The sequence below is a fragment of the Salmo trutta genome, chromosome 34 (genome assembly GCF_901001165.1).
Source record: "Salmo trutta chromosome 34, fSalTru1.1, whole genome shotgun sequence".
Classification (NCBI taxonomy): domain Eukaryota; kingdom Metazoa; phylum Chordata; class Actinopteri; order Salmoniformes; family Salmonidae; genus Salmo; species Salmo trutta.
This window is the reverse complement of record NC_042990.1, coordinates 13,803,383-13,821,021: the sequence shown is the minus strand read 5'-3', so window position 1 is coordinate 13,821,021 and position 17,639 is coordinate 13,803,383. Positions and strand designations below refer to the sequence as shown.

The window sequence follows — 17,639 nt, the reverse complement described above, 5'->3', positions numbered from 1 at the left end:
CATTGATGTAGGAGGCTAGCAGGTCTTCCCTACAGTCAAGGCTATGCAGCAGGGTGGGCGGCTGCATCCCTGCCTGGTCTCAGCTGGCTGGAGATGGGACCGCAACGTTACAGCAACGCACATTAACACCAGCAACGTTTCCACACACCTTCGGAACCATTAAATACATCTGCAACAATGTCAATTCAACCTTTGACTAATGCTGACAAAAATCACTCATCTGATATACATCCGGAGTGGTATTGGCGTTTTGCATCTAAAACTCAAAACCCTATGCGTTGGAACACCCAGATGTACACATCACAGGATGTTGGTGGCTTAAATGGGGTGAATGGGCTTGTGGTATTGGCTGGAGTGGAATTAGTGGAATGGTATCAAATACAAAACACGTGGTCTCCATGTGTTTGATGCCATTCCATTCACTCCACTCCAGCCATTATTATGAGCCGTCCTCCCCTCAGCAGCCTCCTCTGGTACACATAGGCCTACGTGCCCCAGAAATACACTTGCAGTCGACAGAGTAACGTAACAGTAACATAACAGCCATGTTCTTTGACTCACCTAACCAGACTATGCAACTCTAAACCCTTGAGGGTCACCGATTGACCGAAGCAGTGGCCGCCGCCCTGCTCGGGGCAAGCCGATAGGGGTAGCCACAGCAACGTGTTTGCGCAGTCACCCAGGGTGTCAGGGAGAGAGCCGCCCTGTGCCATAGGAAAGGGGAGGGCTCCGTATGCAGCCACCACCTGAGAAACACACACACACACCTCGGTCATGTTCATTAGGCACCAAACAGAAGAGAACAGACTACAACCCGGATGTCTCACACACACAGTAAACCGGTTAAATGTATAGTAGGCTATGTGGGGAAGACAATGATTATCTTGTGTCCTGGACAATCCCTTCAAAATGTTCTTTGAGGGGGATAACTGAAGTCAACCAGTACTTGTACCTGATTAAACCTTAGTTTTTTATTTAACCAGATTAGTCTCATTGGGATACAGTATTTTCTGACATACAGTAGAGATCTGGTCAAAGAAAGCACCCAGCGCTCACCTTTCTCCCGTGCATCTGCAAACTCCCACATGGGGGCGCTGTTGTACCTCAGCCGGTAGGGCACAGTGAGGGAGTCCAGGGCCAAAGCCAGCACAGAGCCGGAGTGGTACCAGAGTGACGGATGGAGGAGACAGAAAGACACACACACACACACACACACACTCATTTCTGGGGTTGTCGGACATCTTAGGGGTGGCATACAAAAAAATAAATAAAATCCTCGCAAGCAACAATGGGAGAGAGCGATGTCAATCATTTGCACTACAGCTCAATCAAGACTATATACACACACTACATGACCAAAAGTATGTGCACACCTACTCGTCAAACATCTCATTCCAAAATCATTGGCATTAATATGGAGTTTTTCCATCCTTTGCAGCTATAATAGCCTCCACTCTTCTGGGAAGGCTTTCCACTAGATGTTGGAACACTGCTGCTGGGACTTGCTTCCATTCAGCCACAGGAGCATTATTGACGTCAGGCACGAATGTTGGGCTATTAGGCCTGGCGCACAATCGGCGTTCCAATTCATCCGAAAGGTGTTCGATAGGGTTGAGGTCAGTGTTCTGTGCAGGCCAATAAAGTTCTTCCACACCGATCTCGATAAACCATTTCTGTATGGACCTCGCTTTGTGCACGGGGGCATTGTCATGCTTCGCCAAACTGTTGGCACAAAGTTGGAAGCACAGAATCCTCTAGAATGTCATTGTATGCTGTAGCGTTAAGATTTCCCTTCACTAAGGGGCTAGCCCGAACCATGAATAACAACCCCCGGCCGTTATTCCTCCTCCACCAAACTTTACAGTTGGCGCTATGCATTGGGGCAGGTAGCGTTCTCCCGGCATCCGTCAAACTCAGATTAGTCCGTCGGACTTCCAGATGGTGAAGTGTGATTCATCACGCCATAGAAGGCATTTCCAAAGTTCTAGAGTCCAGTGGTGGCGAGCTTTACACCACTCCAGCTGACGCTTTGCAATGCGCATTGTAATCTTAGGCCATTTCATACGGCTCCCGACAAACAGTTATTGTGCTGACGTTGCTTCCAGAGGCAGTTTGGAACTCAGTAGTGTGTTGAGACGATTCGTACGTACTTCAGCACTCGGCAGTCCCATTCTGTGAGCTTGTGTGGCCTACCACTTTGTGGCTGAGCCGTTATTGCTCCTAGACGTTTCCACTTCACAATAACAGAACTTAGTTGACAGGGGCAGCTCTAGCAGGGCAGAAATTCAACAAACTGACTTGTTGTAAAGGTGGTATCCCATGATGGTGCCACATTGAAAGTCACTGAGCTCTTCAGTAAGGCCATTCTACTGCCAACGTTTGTCTATGGAAATAGCATGGCTGTGTGCTTGATTTTATACACCTGTCAGCAACGGGTGTGGCTGAAATAGCCGAATCCACTAATTTAAAGTGTTGTCCACATACCTTTGTATATATAGTATATTTCATAGACAGAATTAATAAATTACTACTAAAATAAAGGAATAGACAGATGATTACTCCTGAGGTGCTGACCTGTTGCACCCTCTACAACCACTGTGATTATTATTATTTGACCCTGCTAGTCATCTATGAACGTTTGAACATCTTGGCCATGTTCTGTTATAATCTCCACCCGGCACAGCCAGCAGAGGACTGGCCACCCCTCATAGCCTGGTTCGTCTCTAGGTTTCTTCCTAGGTTCTGGCCTTTCTAGGGAGTTTTTCCTAGCCACCGTTCTTCTACACCTGCATTACTTGCCGTTTGGGGTTTTAGGCTGGGTTTCTGTACAGCACTTTGTGACATCAGCTGATGTAAGAAGGGCTTTATAAATACATTTGATTGATGATAGAAAGAAAGAGAGTGGTGTCTGTCTGAATCATGCCGTAGTTGAGGTAGGGGAAGGAGGGGGGTTGGGCGGCCCGTCTGCCCAGCCCACCTTTCAGGGTCAAAGGACAGAAGAAGGAGCTGTTATTGGCCACGTGGACCATGTCAACAGGTGGTAGAGCTCCTTCCTCAGGGTCCGAGGAAAGCTACACAATGTCATAGCACTATACGAACGCTTTGGCAGCTGTACTTATTCACAACACCACACAATAGTTGTGCATAAAACCCAATTACTCTATGAGAGACGGGCTATACTCAGCCTTGTCCCGGGATGGTATGTTGGTGGTTGGAGATATCCCTCCAGTGGTGTGCTTTGGCAAAGTGGGTGGGGTTATATCCTACCTGTTTGGCCCTGTCCGGGGGTTTCATCGGATGGGGCCACAGTGTCTCCTGACCCTCCTGTCTCAGCCTCCAGTATTTATGCTGCAGTAGTTTATGTGTTGGGGGGCTAGGGTCAGTCTGTCACATCTGGAGTATTTCTCTTGTCTTTTCCGGTGTCCTGTGTGAATTTAAATATGCTCTCTCTAATTCTCTCTTTCTTTCTTTCTCTCTCTCGGAGGACCTGAGCCCTAGGACCATGCCTCAGGACTACCTGGCTTGATGACTCCTTGCTGTCCCCAGTTCACCTGGCCGTGCTGCTGCTCCAGTTCCAACTGTTCTGCCTGCAGCTATGGAACCCTGACCTGTTCACCGGACGTGCTACCTGTCCCAGACCTGTTGTCCCAGACCTGCTGGAACCCTGACCTATTCACCGGACGTGCTACCTGTCCCAGACCTGCTGTTTTCAACTCTCTAGAGACAGCAGGAGCGGTAGAGATACTCTCAAAGATCGGCTATGAAAAGCCAACTGACACTTACTCGTGTTACTGACTTGTTGCACCCTCGACAACTACTTTGATTATTATTATTTGACAACGCTGGTCATTTATGAACATTTGAACATCTAGGCCATGTGCTGTTATAATCTCCACCCGGCACAGCCAGAAGAGGACTGGCCACCCCTCATAGCCTGGTTCCTCTCTAGGTTTCTTCCGAGGTTTTGGCCTTTCTAGGGAGTTTTTCCTAGGGAGTTTTTCCTAGCCACCGTGCTTCTACACCTGCATTGCTTGCTGTTTGGGGTTTTAGGCTGGGTTTCTGTACAGCACTTTGAGATATCAGCTGATGTAAGAAGGGCTATATAAATAAATTTGATTTGATTATAGTCATTAAATCAGTAGCAAATTGTGAAATAAAAAACAAGACAACCGCAGATCTCAGCTGAGCTCTATGAATGACATTTCTATCTGCAAGCTTACGGAGAATAAGACCAATGGCATTACATGGCAAACACCTTGGTCATGTTCATTAGGCACCAAACGGAAGAAAACTGATTGAAACAGGAAGGGATTACCTGGACTTGGCCAATAAGAAATGCCAAAGCGTTTTTCATTGTGTGCCCTGATGAACATGACCCTGTCGAAAAAAAACTGCGCTAACTGAGGAACTGCCTGAAAACACACTGCAAACAACCTCCCTCTTGTCACTCACTGTGTCTGGGTGACTAACAGGTGCACGTCTCCAGCTCAGGATGCCCCGTCCCCCATAGGAGTCCTGCAGCATCTCAGTGACCTTTGAACCCAGGCCTGAGAAGCCATCGGCCAGGTCACACAGCACCTGGAATCCCTGGGAGGGAGAGGGATGGCAGAAGGAAGGGAGAAAGGAGAGATGACAAACTGATGAAAATCAGTCATTCAAGGAGTGATTGTACCAAATGGGGCCTTTGTAAAGAACAAAGTATATTTGGATGGATATGGATCTTTTTAGATATTCCAGTCTTGTACTTTTCCAGAACGAGGGTTGGTGATACAAGACCATGGTGCTTGCCTACGGAGCTGTGAGGGGAACGGCACCTCCGTACCTTCAGGCTCTGATCAGGCCCTACACCCAAACAAGGGCACTACGTTCATCCACCTCTGGCCTGCTCGCCTCCCTACCTCTGAGGAAGCACAGTTCCCACTCAGCCCAGTCAAAACTGTTCGCTGCTCTGGCACCCCAATGGTGGAACAAGCTCCCTCACGACGCCAGGACAGCGGAGTCAATCACCACCTTCCGGAGACACCTGAAACCCCACCTCTTTAAGGAATATCTAGGATAGGATAAAGTAATCCTTCTAACCCCCCCCCCCCCCTTAAAAGATTTAGATGCACTATTGTAAAGTGGTTGTTCCACTGGATATCATAAGGTGAATGCACCAATTTGTAAGTCGCTCTGGATAAGAGCGTCTGCTAAATGACTTAAATGTAAATGTAATAACCCGTAATGGAGAGTCATGGTAGAGGATCACCAGTCAGTTACCTCTATGAAGAAGTGTAGTCTGTCCTCAAGATCCTCCAGCACTGAGCCCTGAAGCAGAGCCTCTCCCTGGCCAAACGCTTCCAGATTGTGGGCCTCCCTAGAGACACAATGCCAAAAGGAAGTTATTTTTCAAACAATTCTAAGTTAGTTCTGCTGTGGTATATGGGAAATGCACTCTGTGTGGACATCATTGGACAGGAAAAGGCGCAACGCTCGCTTACCAATACATCGTTTTATTAGACAAGTTTAAAAGACTAAAAGACCTTCTTCAGAATAATCCCAAAGGGAATGGACAAGTTCATATAGGGCATGGGGAAGACAATTAGGGACAAAACTCTCTTCAGCTGGTGGTGCTAATGGGAGACAGTGTGGCAGACCATACAGGTTGGTACTCAGGCTGTGGTCAATGTTGCCACCTAGTGCGTAACTCCAACGTAAAATAAGCCGCACAGGCAGCGAATCACATAGATCACATTGCGAGAATTACAATTGATGGTACTGTAGATTTTTATGTCTCGACCCGGTCTTGCGACTTTTCATACGTTTGGTGTACTGGTGTAGTAGAGTGATGTTGTTCCCCTAGATTATGCACCAAGTTGCACGCAAGGACAGTTCAAGTAGGCCAGGGCAAGAGGGGATGTTAATAAGTTAATAACAATAATAATAATTCAATGCGTTTTCTTTATTTAATTACAGCAGCATAGTTAATGTTATTTTTCAGTGTACAAACGCTTTTTGATATCTATATTGTAAATACACCTAATTGTAAAAGTTTGTATATTTTGGTTTGGTCCATCGCGGGTTATCCGTACTTGCGGACCCTGTTATCGTTCTCTTTTGCCGGACCTTCAGCTAGCAAGGTATGTTGTCCTTGGCGCCGTAATTTGGCAATATAAAACTGTGGTAAAGTTACATAAAGTGCTGTTACGCAATTATAGGGTTTGTTACAATGTGAACAATTATAAAGATTTATGTTAACTTTCACCAGCTCGCTAATTAGGGTACCTATTGTAACTCGGGAGTATTTGGGACCGTGTTTGAGTGAGTTGCTATGTGGTCACGCAGGTGCCCGAGAGCTGTGACTGCACCGAGGGCTAACCTATTGTGTGTTGTCTCTTCGTGTGCAGGACCAATAAACATGATTCAACCATCATAATTCCAGTTGTGGCAGTGTCCTGATTAAAAGTACACAACGCAGAACGAACCACGCTACAAACTGGTGCCGTGACCTGCCGACTGGTCAGCTCGAGCCGACCCCCGGGAGCTGTGCATGTGGCTGAGGCGCACGACCTGCGCATGCGCATTTGTTGATGGTTTGCTGTAAGCTAATATATACTGTAAACAGTGAATGTGAGTGTAGCATATTCATTAGATACAGGTATTCGTGATTATTTGTATGTTTTTGATGAATTTGTTTATTGCAATTTTTTTTGGTATTTGAATGCAGTATATTACATTGTATTTTAGTGCTCTGAGCCATGGAAAACTCTCAAGTCCATAAATTTGGTTATGCTGGGGATTTTAGTGTGGGTAGAGGGAGGGGTGTCCTTGCATTTACGCCAAGTGTACAGTCAGCTCCTGGGAGTAGAGCGTTTGCTAGTCCTGAGTTTTCAAGCGCTGGGAGGGGTAGGCTGTTTGTTCCACCTGACCAGGGTATCCCACCTCTGTCTTTTGATGTACCATCATCCACAATCCTCAGTGATAATGGGACGCCTCCGAGTCAGCTTAGTGACATTATTAAGCAGATTGGTTCAGAGATAGGTGAATCTATCAGAGCAAGTTTACTGCAGTCTGGGGTTTCAAGTCTTTCTCCTGCCTGTCCCCCTCACCAACCCCAGCAGGTTCCCCTGCCTGAGCAGTGTGGGTCAACCTTTATTGATGCGTCCAAGCTGAATCTGGTTGTGAAGTCCGATGTTAGTCCTCCACCTTTCTTTAGGGGTGATGGCTCAGATAAGTACTCTGTCCTGGAGTGGGAGGAGTTAATGGGAGTCTACTTAGAGAAGAGGGGTTACACTGGGTCTGAGAATGTTGGGGAGGTGATGTCTAGGCTCATGGGGAGGGCACGGGATGTGACCAAAGTCTGGATGCGTAACAACCCTGTTGTCACAGATGTTAAGGCGGTGTTCAGTGTTCTCAAGCAACACTTTGGGGATACTGTCTGCTCAGGTATGCCATTAGCTGATTTCTATTCAATCAAACCATATGCTAATGAGGGTCCAATAGATTTCTGGATTAGGCTTAACAAAGCTGCAGAGGCAGCCAAACAGTACCTTGTGAGTGAGGGCAGGACCTTACCCAATGAGTGCTCAGAGTTGGCAGTCATGTTTGTACGCAACTGTCCTGATAGAGAGTTGGCCCAAGTGTTCAAGAGCAAACCCATTCGTGACTGGACAGCCAGTGAGGTACAGGATCAGTTGGATGAACTGTTAAGGGAACGTAAAGCATGTAGAACACAACTTTCACAGCAGGTGGCTGCCGTCTTTGACTCCCCACAGGAGGGAGTGGGTCCTGTGAACAGACCTAAGGTGTCATCCTTTTCTCAATGTGGCCATGAACCAGACCAGGCACCATCTATATCTGAGGGTGAGACATTAGGGAAGGTTTTGACTTTGTTAGAGAAGGCTCTGGTCAGCAATACTCAGTCTGTGAACAGAGGGCCCCGTAAACAGTTCCACAAACGTCAGCGTGAGTGCGCCGTCTGTGGAAGCACTAATCACTGGACCAAAGCTCACTGTCAGATGCACCAGCTGTGCTTCAAGTGCTTCTCTCCGGGCCACATGAGCTTTGACTGTAGTGAGGCTGGGCAGCGACAGAGCCCTGGATGTGGACAGACTGGCAGGTCTCAGGAAAACTAGAATGCCTCCATTCTGAGGAGGGCAATGTGGGGCAGTCTTATTTTTCCTCCACTGATGATGATATCCAATCTGTTTATTCTTACTTTTGTGAGTCAGTACCCAAGAGCAACACAGTCATTTTTCAGAACACAATGAGAATTACGCAGAATGACAGTTTGTTTTACACCTCCGTGCTAGTACAGGATAAAGTTGAGCTGAAAGGGATGTTAGATAGTGGGTCCATGGCTACTACTCTGACCGCAGATATTGTACCTCGGTTGAGGGAGGCAGGAGTGGTAGAGGGGAACTTTCTAGCTCCTTCAGATATTATCCTGGTGGGTTGTGGTGGGAAGCAAACTAGCCCAGTGGGCATGTGTGATTTAAAAATTCAGCTTTATGGTTTCAGCTATGTAGTCCCAGTGCTTATTGTAGATGGGCAGGTTGATGAACTCATTGTGGGCACTAATGTGTTGAAGTCTTTGATTAGACAGTTCAAATCAAATGACAGCTACTGGCGGGTGGTGGGTACACCAGGTTCCTCTAGCCAGTGCGATGACAGCCACTTCCTGCGTCTCCTGTCAAATCTGCAGAGATGGAGAGGAGACTCTATCCCAGATAAAGTAGGCACCATTAAGTTGAAGAGAGCAGTAACACTCCAACCCATGAGTGAGCATCTGGTGTGGGGCCGCCTACCCCCAAAGACAAAACTCTCTGTGGGCAGTACTGTTGTTGTCGAGCCCAGCACGTCTCGTTGTGTGAATCGACACATACTAGTGGGGAGAGTAGTTACGCCTCTGTGGGGGGATGGATGCCTACCTGTGAAGATAGTGAATCCAACAACATCACCAGTTACCCTGAGACGAAATGCTAAAGTGGCGGATGTGTATCCTTGCATTGCATTAGAGGATTTTGATGATGTCAAGCAGCAAGCAGCTTACCAGAACGTGGCTAAAGTTCAATGTGACAGCTCACACGGCAGTCTGACAGCTAAGAGTTCCGGTGGTGGCAGTGTAGTTCATGGCAACAGTAAACTGAGCAATCTTGGACTTCAAGGCCTGTCTGTTGAGGAGTGTCCAGTTTCACAGTTCTGGAAGGATAAACTTGTCAATTTAATTGGGAAGTATGACACAGTGTTCTCTAGACATAGCCTAGATTGTGGTGAGGCAAAGGGGTTCTGCCATCGCATACGGCTGACTGATGACCGCCCATTTCGATTACCTTATCGTAGGCTTTCTCCAGCTCATTACCAAAAACTCAGGGAAACACTGGATGATATGGAGGAAAAGGAAATCGTCAGAAAATCAAGCAGTGAGTATGCCTCACCATTGGTGCTGGTATGGAAAAAGAATGGGGACTTGCGCCTATGTACTGACTTTAGGTGGTTAAATGCCCGCACTGTAAAGGACGCTCATCCCCTGCCTCATCAGGCTGATGTACTGGCCGCGCTGGGAGGTAATGCCTTCTTCAGCACAATGGACTTGACGTCAGGGTATTATAACGTGCCACTGCATGAAGAGGACAGGAAATATACGGCCTTTTCCTCTCCTTTAGGCCTGCACGAGTACAATCGGTTGCCTCAGGGCCTCTGCAACAGCCCGGCTACATTTATGAGAATGATGCTGACCATTTTTGGTGACCAAAACTTTCTAAGTCTCCTTTGTTATTTGGATGATCTGATGGTTTTTGCTAAGACTGAGGAAGAGAGTCTCCAGAGACTTGAGATGGTTTTTCAGCGGTTGCAGGAGCACAATCTTAAACTGTCTCCGTCTAAGTGCAAGTTTTTGAGGAGGTCTGTTAAGTTTTTGGGTCACATCATTTCTCAGGAGGGTGTAGCCACTGACCCTGCTAAAGTTCAAACTATTTTGAACGTGACTGAGAGCGAGATGATGGAAGCTGATGGTGTCACTCCGTCTCCTAGCAAAATCCGTTCTTTTCTTGGTATGGTAGTATACTATCAGCACTACATTGAGAATTGTTCCATGGTTGCTAGGCCATTGTTTCAGCTAACTACAGGTCAGAAGAAGCCTAGGAGAGGCAAGGGTGGGAGGAGGCCTGGTCCCTCTCGCAGGCTCACTGCTGCAGACTGGACTGCCGAATGTCAACTCGCTTTTGAAGCTTTGAAATCAGCACTAGTTGACCAGGCACTGCTGGCTCATCCAGATTTTTCTCAGCCATTTTTACTTTCTGTGGATGCATCTACTAGTGGTTTGGGAGCTGTACTATCCCAAGTGCAAGATGGAACGGCAATAGCCAGGCCAATACCTTTTGCTAGTAAATCTCTTAATCATGCACAATCCAAGTCTCCTGCTCACCGGCTGGAATTTCTAGCCATGAAATGGGCCATTCATGATAAATTCAGCCATTGGCTGCGAGGGCATAAGTTTACTGTGTGGACCGACAACAATCCACTCAAATATATTCTTACAAAGCCGAGACTTGATGCATGCGAGCAGAGATGGGTTGCAAAGCTGGCACCCTTTGACTTTGATATCCAGTACATACCAGGTCCCAAGAATGTCGTTGCTGATGCTTTGAGCAGAGAGCCAATTGTCCGCTCCACAGTTCTGCACCGACTGACAAGAATTCCATACGATGTCCTGCTGGAGGAAGCCAGAGGTCTTCGAGTGGATGATGTTCAAGACATGTTCCGCCTCTCCTGTGAACAGCCCGAGGCTGGCTGTGGAACGTCTATGGCTCCTGGGAGTGAGTTAAGTAGAGCTGGAGACGATGTCAGTGGGTTGGTTTCCTGTGAAGAGGTGTCTGCTGTCCTCCATGCTCACCGCCGATGGGATGATGGTGCCACGGTGAGGGCCATTTCACATGCGCAGCACCTTGAGAAGTTGATGTCCATGGGTCAGAGCCCTTTACCTGTCTTTACACACAAGGAGCTGTATGATAACCAGTCACTGGATCCTGTCATCAGCAGAGTCATGTTCTTTGTAGATAGAGGCCGGCGCCCATCTAGGAGAGAGCGAGTCCTTGAAGCTAATGAAACAGTTTATACTCTAAGACAGTGGGGAAAACTCACCACGCGGTTAGGGATTCTGTATCGTGTCTCAAAACACCCAGTGAGTAAGAAGAAAATATTCCAGTATGTTGTACCTGTGTCTTTGAGGGGCCTTGTGTTGAAGGGAGTTCATGATGATGCTGGTCATCAGGGTCAGCAGCGCACATTGTGGCTTACGAGACAGCGGTTTTACTGGAACTCTATGGAAAAGGATGTCAAGGAATACGTGGCCCACTGTAAGAGATGCGTGTTGAGTAAAGCACCTGAGCCTGAAGCAAGAGCTCCACTTGTCTCCATTGTGACAACGGCACCTTTGGAACTTGTGTGTATTGATTTCTGGACTGCAGAAGATTCAAACAACAAGTCTATTGATGTGTTAGTAGTGACTGATCACTTTACTAAGCTGGCATGTGCGTATCCGTGTCCAAACCAGTCTGCTAAGACTGTGTCTCGTGTTCTCTGGAATAATTTATTCTGCGTTTATGGGTTCGCTGATTGTATCCATTCTGACAGGGGTGCTAACTTTGAAAGTTCACTTATTGCAGAATTACTTCAGTTATCTGGTGTTGGAAAGTCCCACACCACACCTTATCATCCCATGGGGAACGGTCAAGCAGAACGTCTAAATCGCACGCTGGGTGGGATGATTAGAGCTCTGCCAGCTAGGTCCAAGGCTAAATGGCCTCAGATGTTGAACACATTGACATTCTCCTATAACTGCACTGTTCACGAGACTACTGGGTTTCCACCCTTCTTCTTGATGTTTGGACGCACCCCTAGGTTGCCAGTAGATGTTATGTTTGAAAGTGTGCTGTTGGATGGGGACACGGTCGATGTGGATAAGTATGTCCAGTCTTTGGGTGAGGATCTGAGAGAAGCCATGACATTGGCTCAGCAGCATGCAAGTAAGCAACAAAAGAGACAAGCCGAGGTCTACAACAGACGGTCGAAGGGTCATTCGGTAGAGAAGGGAGACAGAGTTCTACTTGCTAACAAGGGAGAGAGGGGCAAGAAGAAACTGGCTGATCGCTGGGACAGTGCGGTGTACATAGTTGTTGCGAAGAACAGCTCACTGAACACATATCATATACAGCACCCTACCACTGGGCGCATCAAGACGGTGCATAGGAACCTGATTATGCCAGTCAACTTTCTGCCTTTGCCTTCATGGGAGGAACCTGAGAGTCACGGATATCTATCGAGTGGTGACGTGTTCTCTGAGATGTCTGCAGCGTCCAGCAAAATGGATGGGAGTGACGCAAGGACTGTCCACTGGGTAGCAAGCCTTCCTGAGTCTTCTGGGAGGATATTCCAAGAAGATGGTGTAGTCCCAGTTGATGGAAGTGAAGTGGAACGGCCATATGACGTCCCCTTGAGTGAGGTGTGCTCAGTAGAAGTGGACCAGAGAGAGATTCCCAAAGCCTACAAGAGTTCTGATGGCGAAACTCCATTCAGTGGGGATGGTGCTGTGACAGATGTTAACTTGGTTGAAGATGCTTTGTCAGTGTGGTCTGTGGCAATCTACCAGGATTCTGATCAGTCGTCTGACGCTACTAGTGTTGAGTCTGTAACTGAAAGTGTGCTGGCTCCGGATAGGCCGAGTTGTAGTATCCCCCAACCTGAGGTTAGACCTCTGAGCACGGTTAGTGCTGTCCGTGACATTCCTGCTAGGTTTTTGGGTGAGGGTGTTCGGACTAGACTAGGTAGATTTATTAAGCCAGTGAATAGGTTAATCCAAACTATGTTTACACAGGAAATGAAACCGTTCTTGGTTTCTCAGTGACGGTAGGATATTGTCTACCTTTTCATTTTTTTGTGTGTATATGGTAACCTAACTGGGTCTTAGAGTGATTGGTGGGTTGGTCTAATATTTTTGACAATTCATGTAACTTTGTGTGTAGTTCATCAGCATAAAATGTATTTGGCATTTCTTTTGTATACGGTTGAATAAGGGATTAGCTACCTCTTATTTTTCCTAATCCTTCGCGGGATAGCTTTCCAGCTGATCGACCATTTGTGGGTCTAGACTTAAGGGACTACACTGGGTTACTCCGTCGCTCTGTGGGTGTGAATTTTTTTTTTTTTCTTCTTTGCTTTGTTACCTTCGAGGTAATGTGTTTTGTGCCTATAATCTAGTGTAAAACAGTGGGGGTGAATGTAGTAGAGTGATGTTGTTCCCCTAGATTATGCACCAAGTTGCACGCAAGGACAGTTCAAGTAGGCCAGGGCAAGAGGGGATGTTAATAAGTTAATAACAATAATAATAATTCAATGTGTTTTCTTTATTTAATTACAGCAGCATAGTTAATGTTATTTTTCAGTGTACAAACATTTTTTGATATCTATATTGTAAATACACCTAATTGTAAAAGTTTGTATATTTTGGTTTGGTCCATCGCGGGTTATCCGTACTTGCGGACCCTGTTATCGTTCTCTTTTGCCGGACCTTCAGCTAGCAAGGTATGTTGTCCTTGGCGCCGTAATTTGGCAATATAAAACTGTGGTAAAGTTACATAAAGTGCTGTTACGCAATTATAGGGTTTGTTACAATGTGAACAATTATAAAGATTTATGTTAACTTTCACCAGCTCGCTAATTAGGGTACCTATTGTAACTCGGGAGTATTCGGGACCGTGTTTGAGTGAGTTGCTATGTGGTCACGCAGGTGCCCGAGAGCTGTGACTGCACCGAGGGCTAACCTATTGTGTGTTGTCTCTTCGTGTGCAGGTATGTCTTTTATTTTGTTCCGAATATGTTGTATATAATTTTAACTGTATTGTATAGTGTGCTGATGGGCACTGAATGTATGTATGCAGTTCCCGCTCTTTTGCCGGACCTTCAGCTAGCAAGGTGCCCGAGAGCTGTGACTGCACCGAGGGCTAACCTATTGTGTGTTGTCTCTTCGTGTGCAGGACCAATAAACATGATTCAACCATCATAATTCCAGTTGTGGCAGTGTCCTGATTAAAAGTACACAATGCAGAACGAACCACGCTACACTGGCATTGAGTACAATTGCCACACTTGTTGTTGCTGGGGGAATATGCAGGAGGCTGGTCTTTTTTGCGCCTTGGCTGATGTCTGATTGGACAACACTGTCTTTAATGTTTTTAGCTCTACGGTAGACGGAAAACGTACTCTGTGTAAAATAATTGGAGTCGACCCAGCCACATAATGACTGTATGTACCCTAAGAAAGGCACTGAGAATAATGTAGCTTGTGTGACTTTCTTAATAATATTTCAAGTCCATTATCGGTTCTCCACCTCGTCAACTATTTGGGTGTGCGTCTTTGGCTGTTACTATTTTTGGCTGTTACTATTTGCTCTCACCCATCGTGGTTGTACTCGTGGATGACAGAGATTGTGTGAGGGTGCAGGTGGATCCTCAAGAAGTCCGACCATACCCTCACATTGCTCTCCAGCCGGTAGCCCTTCTGAGCGCGCTCCAAGCGGCTGTTCACCGTCTCCATGGCAACAGCCCCTACACAGGAAACGCGGTTCGGTGAAAAGGAAGTGTGTGAGTGACAGACAGAGAGCGGGTCGTTTCTTGGTCTGATCCTCTTTTACCACATTTCTGGTCATACAGGTTTACACCCATAATAGTATGCCAACTTATAAATCACATTTGTTTTGCCACAGAGCACCTGCACTGTGGCAAAACGCTTTGTTTTTCAACCCTTACCGGAACAGTGAGACACTGGAGTCAAAATCAACCTCAGCCAATATCTCCCCCTTCTGGACATAAAATTAACTGTCAGAATGAGACACTTTAATGAGAAGTGTTATGCCTGGTCCAAGAACAACTCCAATTTTCTTGCACTGAGCCCCAACCCTTCGGTGTTTGAAGAACAGCAATTATTGGGCAGGTGTAAGTAATATGGAGGCGGCTCCACCTAATCCACCTAGGATTCAGGGAGTTTCGGCAATATTGTTTACACCCTTCAGACATGTAATCGGCTAAAGGGGTTAAAAGCTAGGGGTTGTTTTTGGGCTATCTTATTATTATTTTTAAACGTTAGGAAAGAGACGTAGTGTGCATGGTGCTTGTGTGTCATACGTCTAGCTTGTCCAGGTCTGGGAGAAAGGAGTTATTTGTTGGCGGGCTCTCTTTGTGCACCATTACATTGCCCTCCCTGCAAAGAAAAGTTATTTACTTCATACACATAGACAAGGTTTGAGGGAAACACACACAGGCAGGCAGGCACACACACAAACAGACAAACGCACCATGTGAAAACGGTGGGATCCTTCCCAGGCTCATAGAGACTCCCCTCCTGTTTCAGCATCTGAAGGCTACCAGTAGAATGGACAGAGAGGATGTCTATGCAGTATTTAAAATGTAACCAACCTTGTTTTTCAATCTATATCTACCCCTGTAGCTGTTCTCTTACTCCAATGATATGCATCTCTAGTGTCCATTTATGTCACTGTCATACTTAAAGATGTACACTGTAATTGTGGCAAACCTTGTAAAAACCTTCAACACGACATGTTTACTCAATCTGTGACCTCTAAGAGACATTCAGCAAACCATCTGTGTGACATTTCAAGGAAGAAGTTGAGCGCTTCGGAACGTTTCGGCAACGTGGTGCTCTTCTGAATGATGCCCTGCTGGTTACCATGGGTTACCTTTGAGGTCCATGGTGATCAGGCAGGGGGTGTAGGTGAGAACATCATTCTGGAGCTCGACCTGGGGGCACGTCTGGGTCGTAGGTCCGCGAGGCATCCTGGTGCAATACAAACTGAAGAAGAGAGAGGAAAAAGGTGTGATGTCAAAATGTACATTCATAGCATATGATTTGTTATGTATACTGTCAACTCATACAAAGACAAATGGTTATTCAATGTGTCACCTACCATGTTGCAAAGAGAGGTGCACTGAACACCAATTGTCAATTTTTAAGTAGACAAACTGACCATACTAAAACATCAAGGTCCCTGCATAATAAACAAACCATCACTGCCATCGCCCTCACAGCAGTTATATAGCTAGCTCTTTTTTTCTTGCTCTCCTTGTTGTGTTAGCTAGATACATGGATTATTGTAATCTACACCGAACAAAAATATAAACACAACATGAAAAGTGTTTCATGAGCTGAAATAAAATATCCCAGAGATTTTCCATATGCACAAATTTGTTTACATCCCTGTTAGTGAGCATTTCGCCTTTGGCAAGATAATCCATCCACCTGGCAGGTGTGGCATATCAAGAAGCTGATTAAACAGCCTGATCAGTACACAGGTGCACCTTGTGCTGGGGGTCAAAAGGCCACTCTAAAATGTGTAGTTTTGTCACACAACACAATGCCACAGATGTCTCAAGTTTTGAGGGAGGGTGCAATTGGCATGTTGACTGCAGGAATGTCCACCAGAGCTGTTGCCAGAGAATGTAATGTTCATTTCTCTACCATAGTCATTTTAGAAAATTTGACAGGACATCCAACTGGCCTCACAACCGCAGACCACGTGTATGGTGTCCTGTCGACAAGCGGTTTGCTGATGTCAACGTTGTGAACAGAGTGAACATGTTAGCGATTTGGTTATGGTATGGGCAGGCATAAACTATAGACAACAAACACAATTGCATTTTATCAATGACAGTTTGAATGCACAAAAATACCGTAACGAGATCCTAAGGCCCATTTCTTTTGTAAAGGTATCTGTGACCAACAGATGCATATCTGTATGCCCAGTCATGTAAAATCACTAGAATTGTGAATTTATTTATTTCAACTGACTGATTTCCTCATATGAACTATAACTCAGTAAAATCTATGAAATTGATGCATTAAATATTTTTGTTAAGTATAGTTATGTCTTGCTCTTGCTGTCTATAACGTTAGCTGGCTGCCAATGTTTGTTGCAGTAAACTGTGGGCCACACCCTCTCCTCTCTCACATTCGCTGCACCTCTCATCCTCTGCTTTGTGCACCAAAACACCACTCTTCTCCGTATTGTTAGCCTGGCTATTTCAGCTGGAATGTACGATAGCTAGCCACAACTATTGACTTCGCTAGCTAGCTAGCTAACCACGCACTGCACTTGTGATTAGCTAAAATAGTAGCTAGCTAGCTTGCAAAAAAATCATCAGTTTCCAGAATTGCCATAGAACACATGCAGATGGGTATCAACCTGTAAATTCCACCAATGTGTGCAGACGAAGTTAGAATAGTGCCCGAGTTGACTTCTCTACACAGGCTACCCATCCCGAGGTCTATGAGGTAAATAAGCAATAAGGCTACCTGGCTACCTGTCGCCCCAGTATGGATTACAGGAGCGCAGTGGGACAGTCTCCTCCTTGTACAGTAGACTGTCGATAGACTGGTGACTAGCGGTATAGTATTGTAACGACCCTGGGTTTATAAGCGCGGAAATAGACCCTGCCGGGCGAGCATGCTTTTGCGGCACAGTCGATAGCGCGCCGGACTTCGGGCTTGAAGGTCGAGGGTTCGAGACCTGCTCCCTGCCTGTTCATTACAGTAATAAACCTACCTGCGATTTATGAAAATCTATGTTTGAATAGTTTAATTATTATAAA

General features: G+C 46.2%; 1 protein-coding gene across 1 annotated transcript; it reads right to left on the bottom strand.

Annotated features, from left to right (window-relative positions):
- Positions 1–602: 602 nt before the first annotated feature.
- On the bottom strand, positions 603–17,312 carry LOC115173647 (protein misato homolog 1). The gene is made up of 7 exons (XM_029731955.1): positions 17,234–17,312; positions 15,731–15,843; positions 14,432–14,582; positions 5,260–5,356; positions 4,453–4,587; positions 1,057–1,144; positions 603–746 (listed from the first exon to the last, which is right to left on the bottom strand). Exons 1-7 carry the CDS (start codon positions 17,305–17,307, stop codon positions 688–690), a joined length of 717 nt encoding a protein of 238 aa, XP_029587815.1. The 5' UTR covers positions 17,308–17,312; the 3' UTR covers positions 603–687.
- Positions 17,313–17,639: the final 327 nt, after the last annotated feature.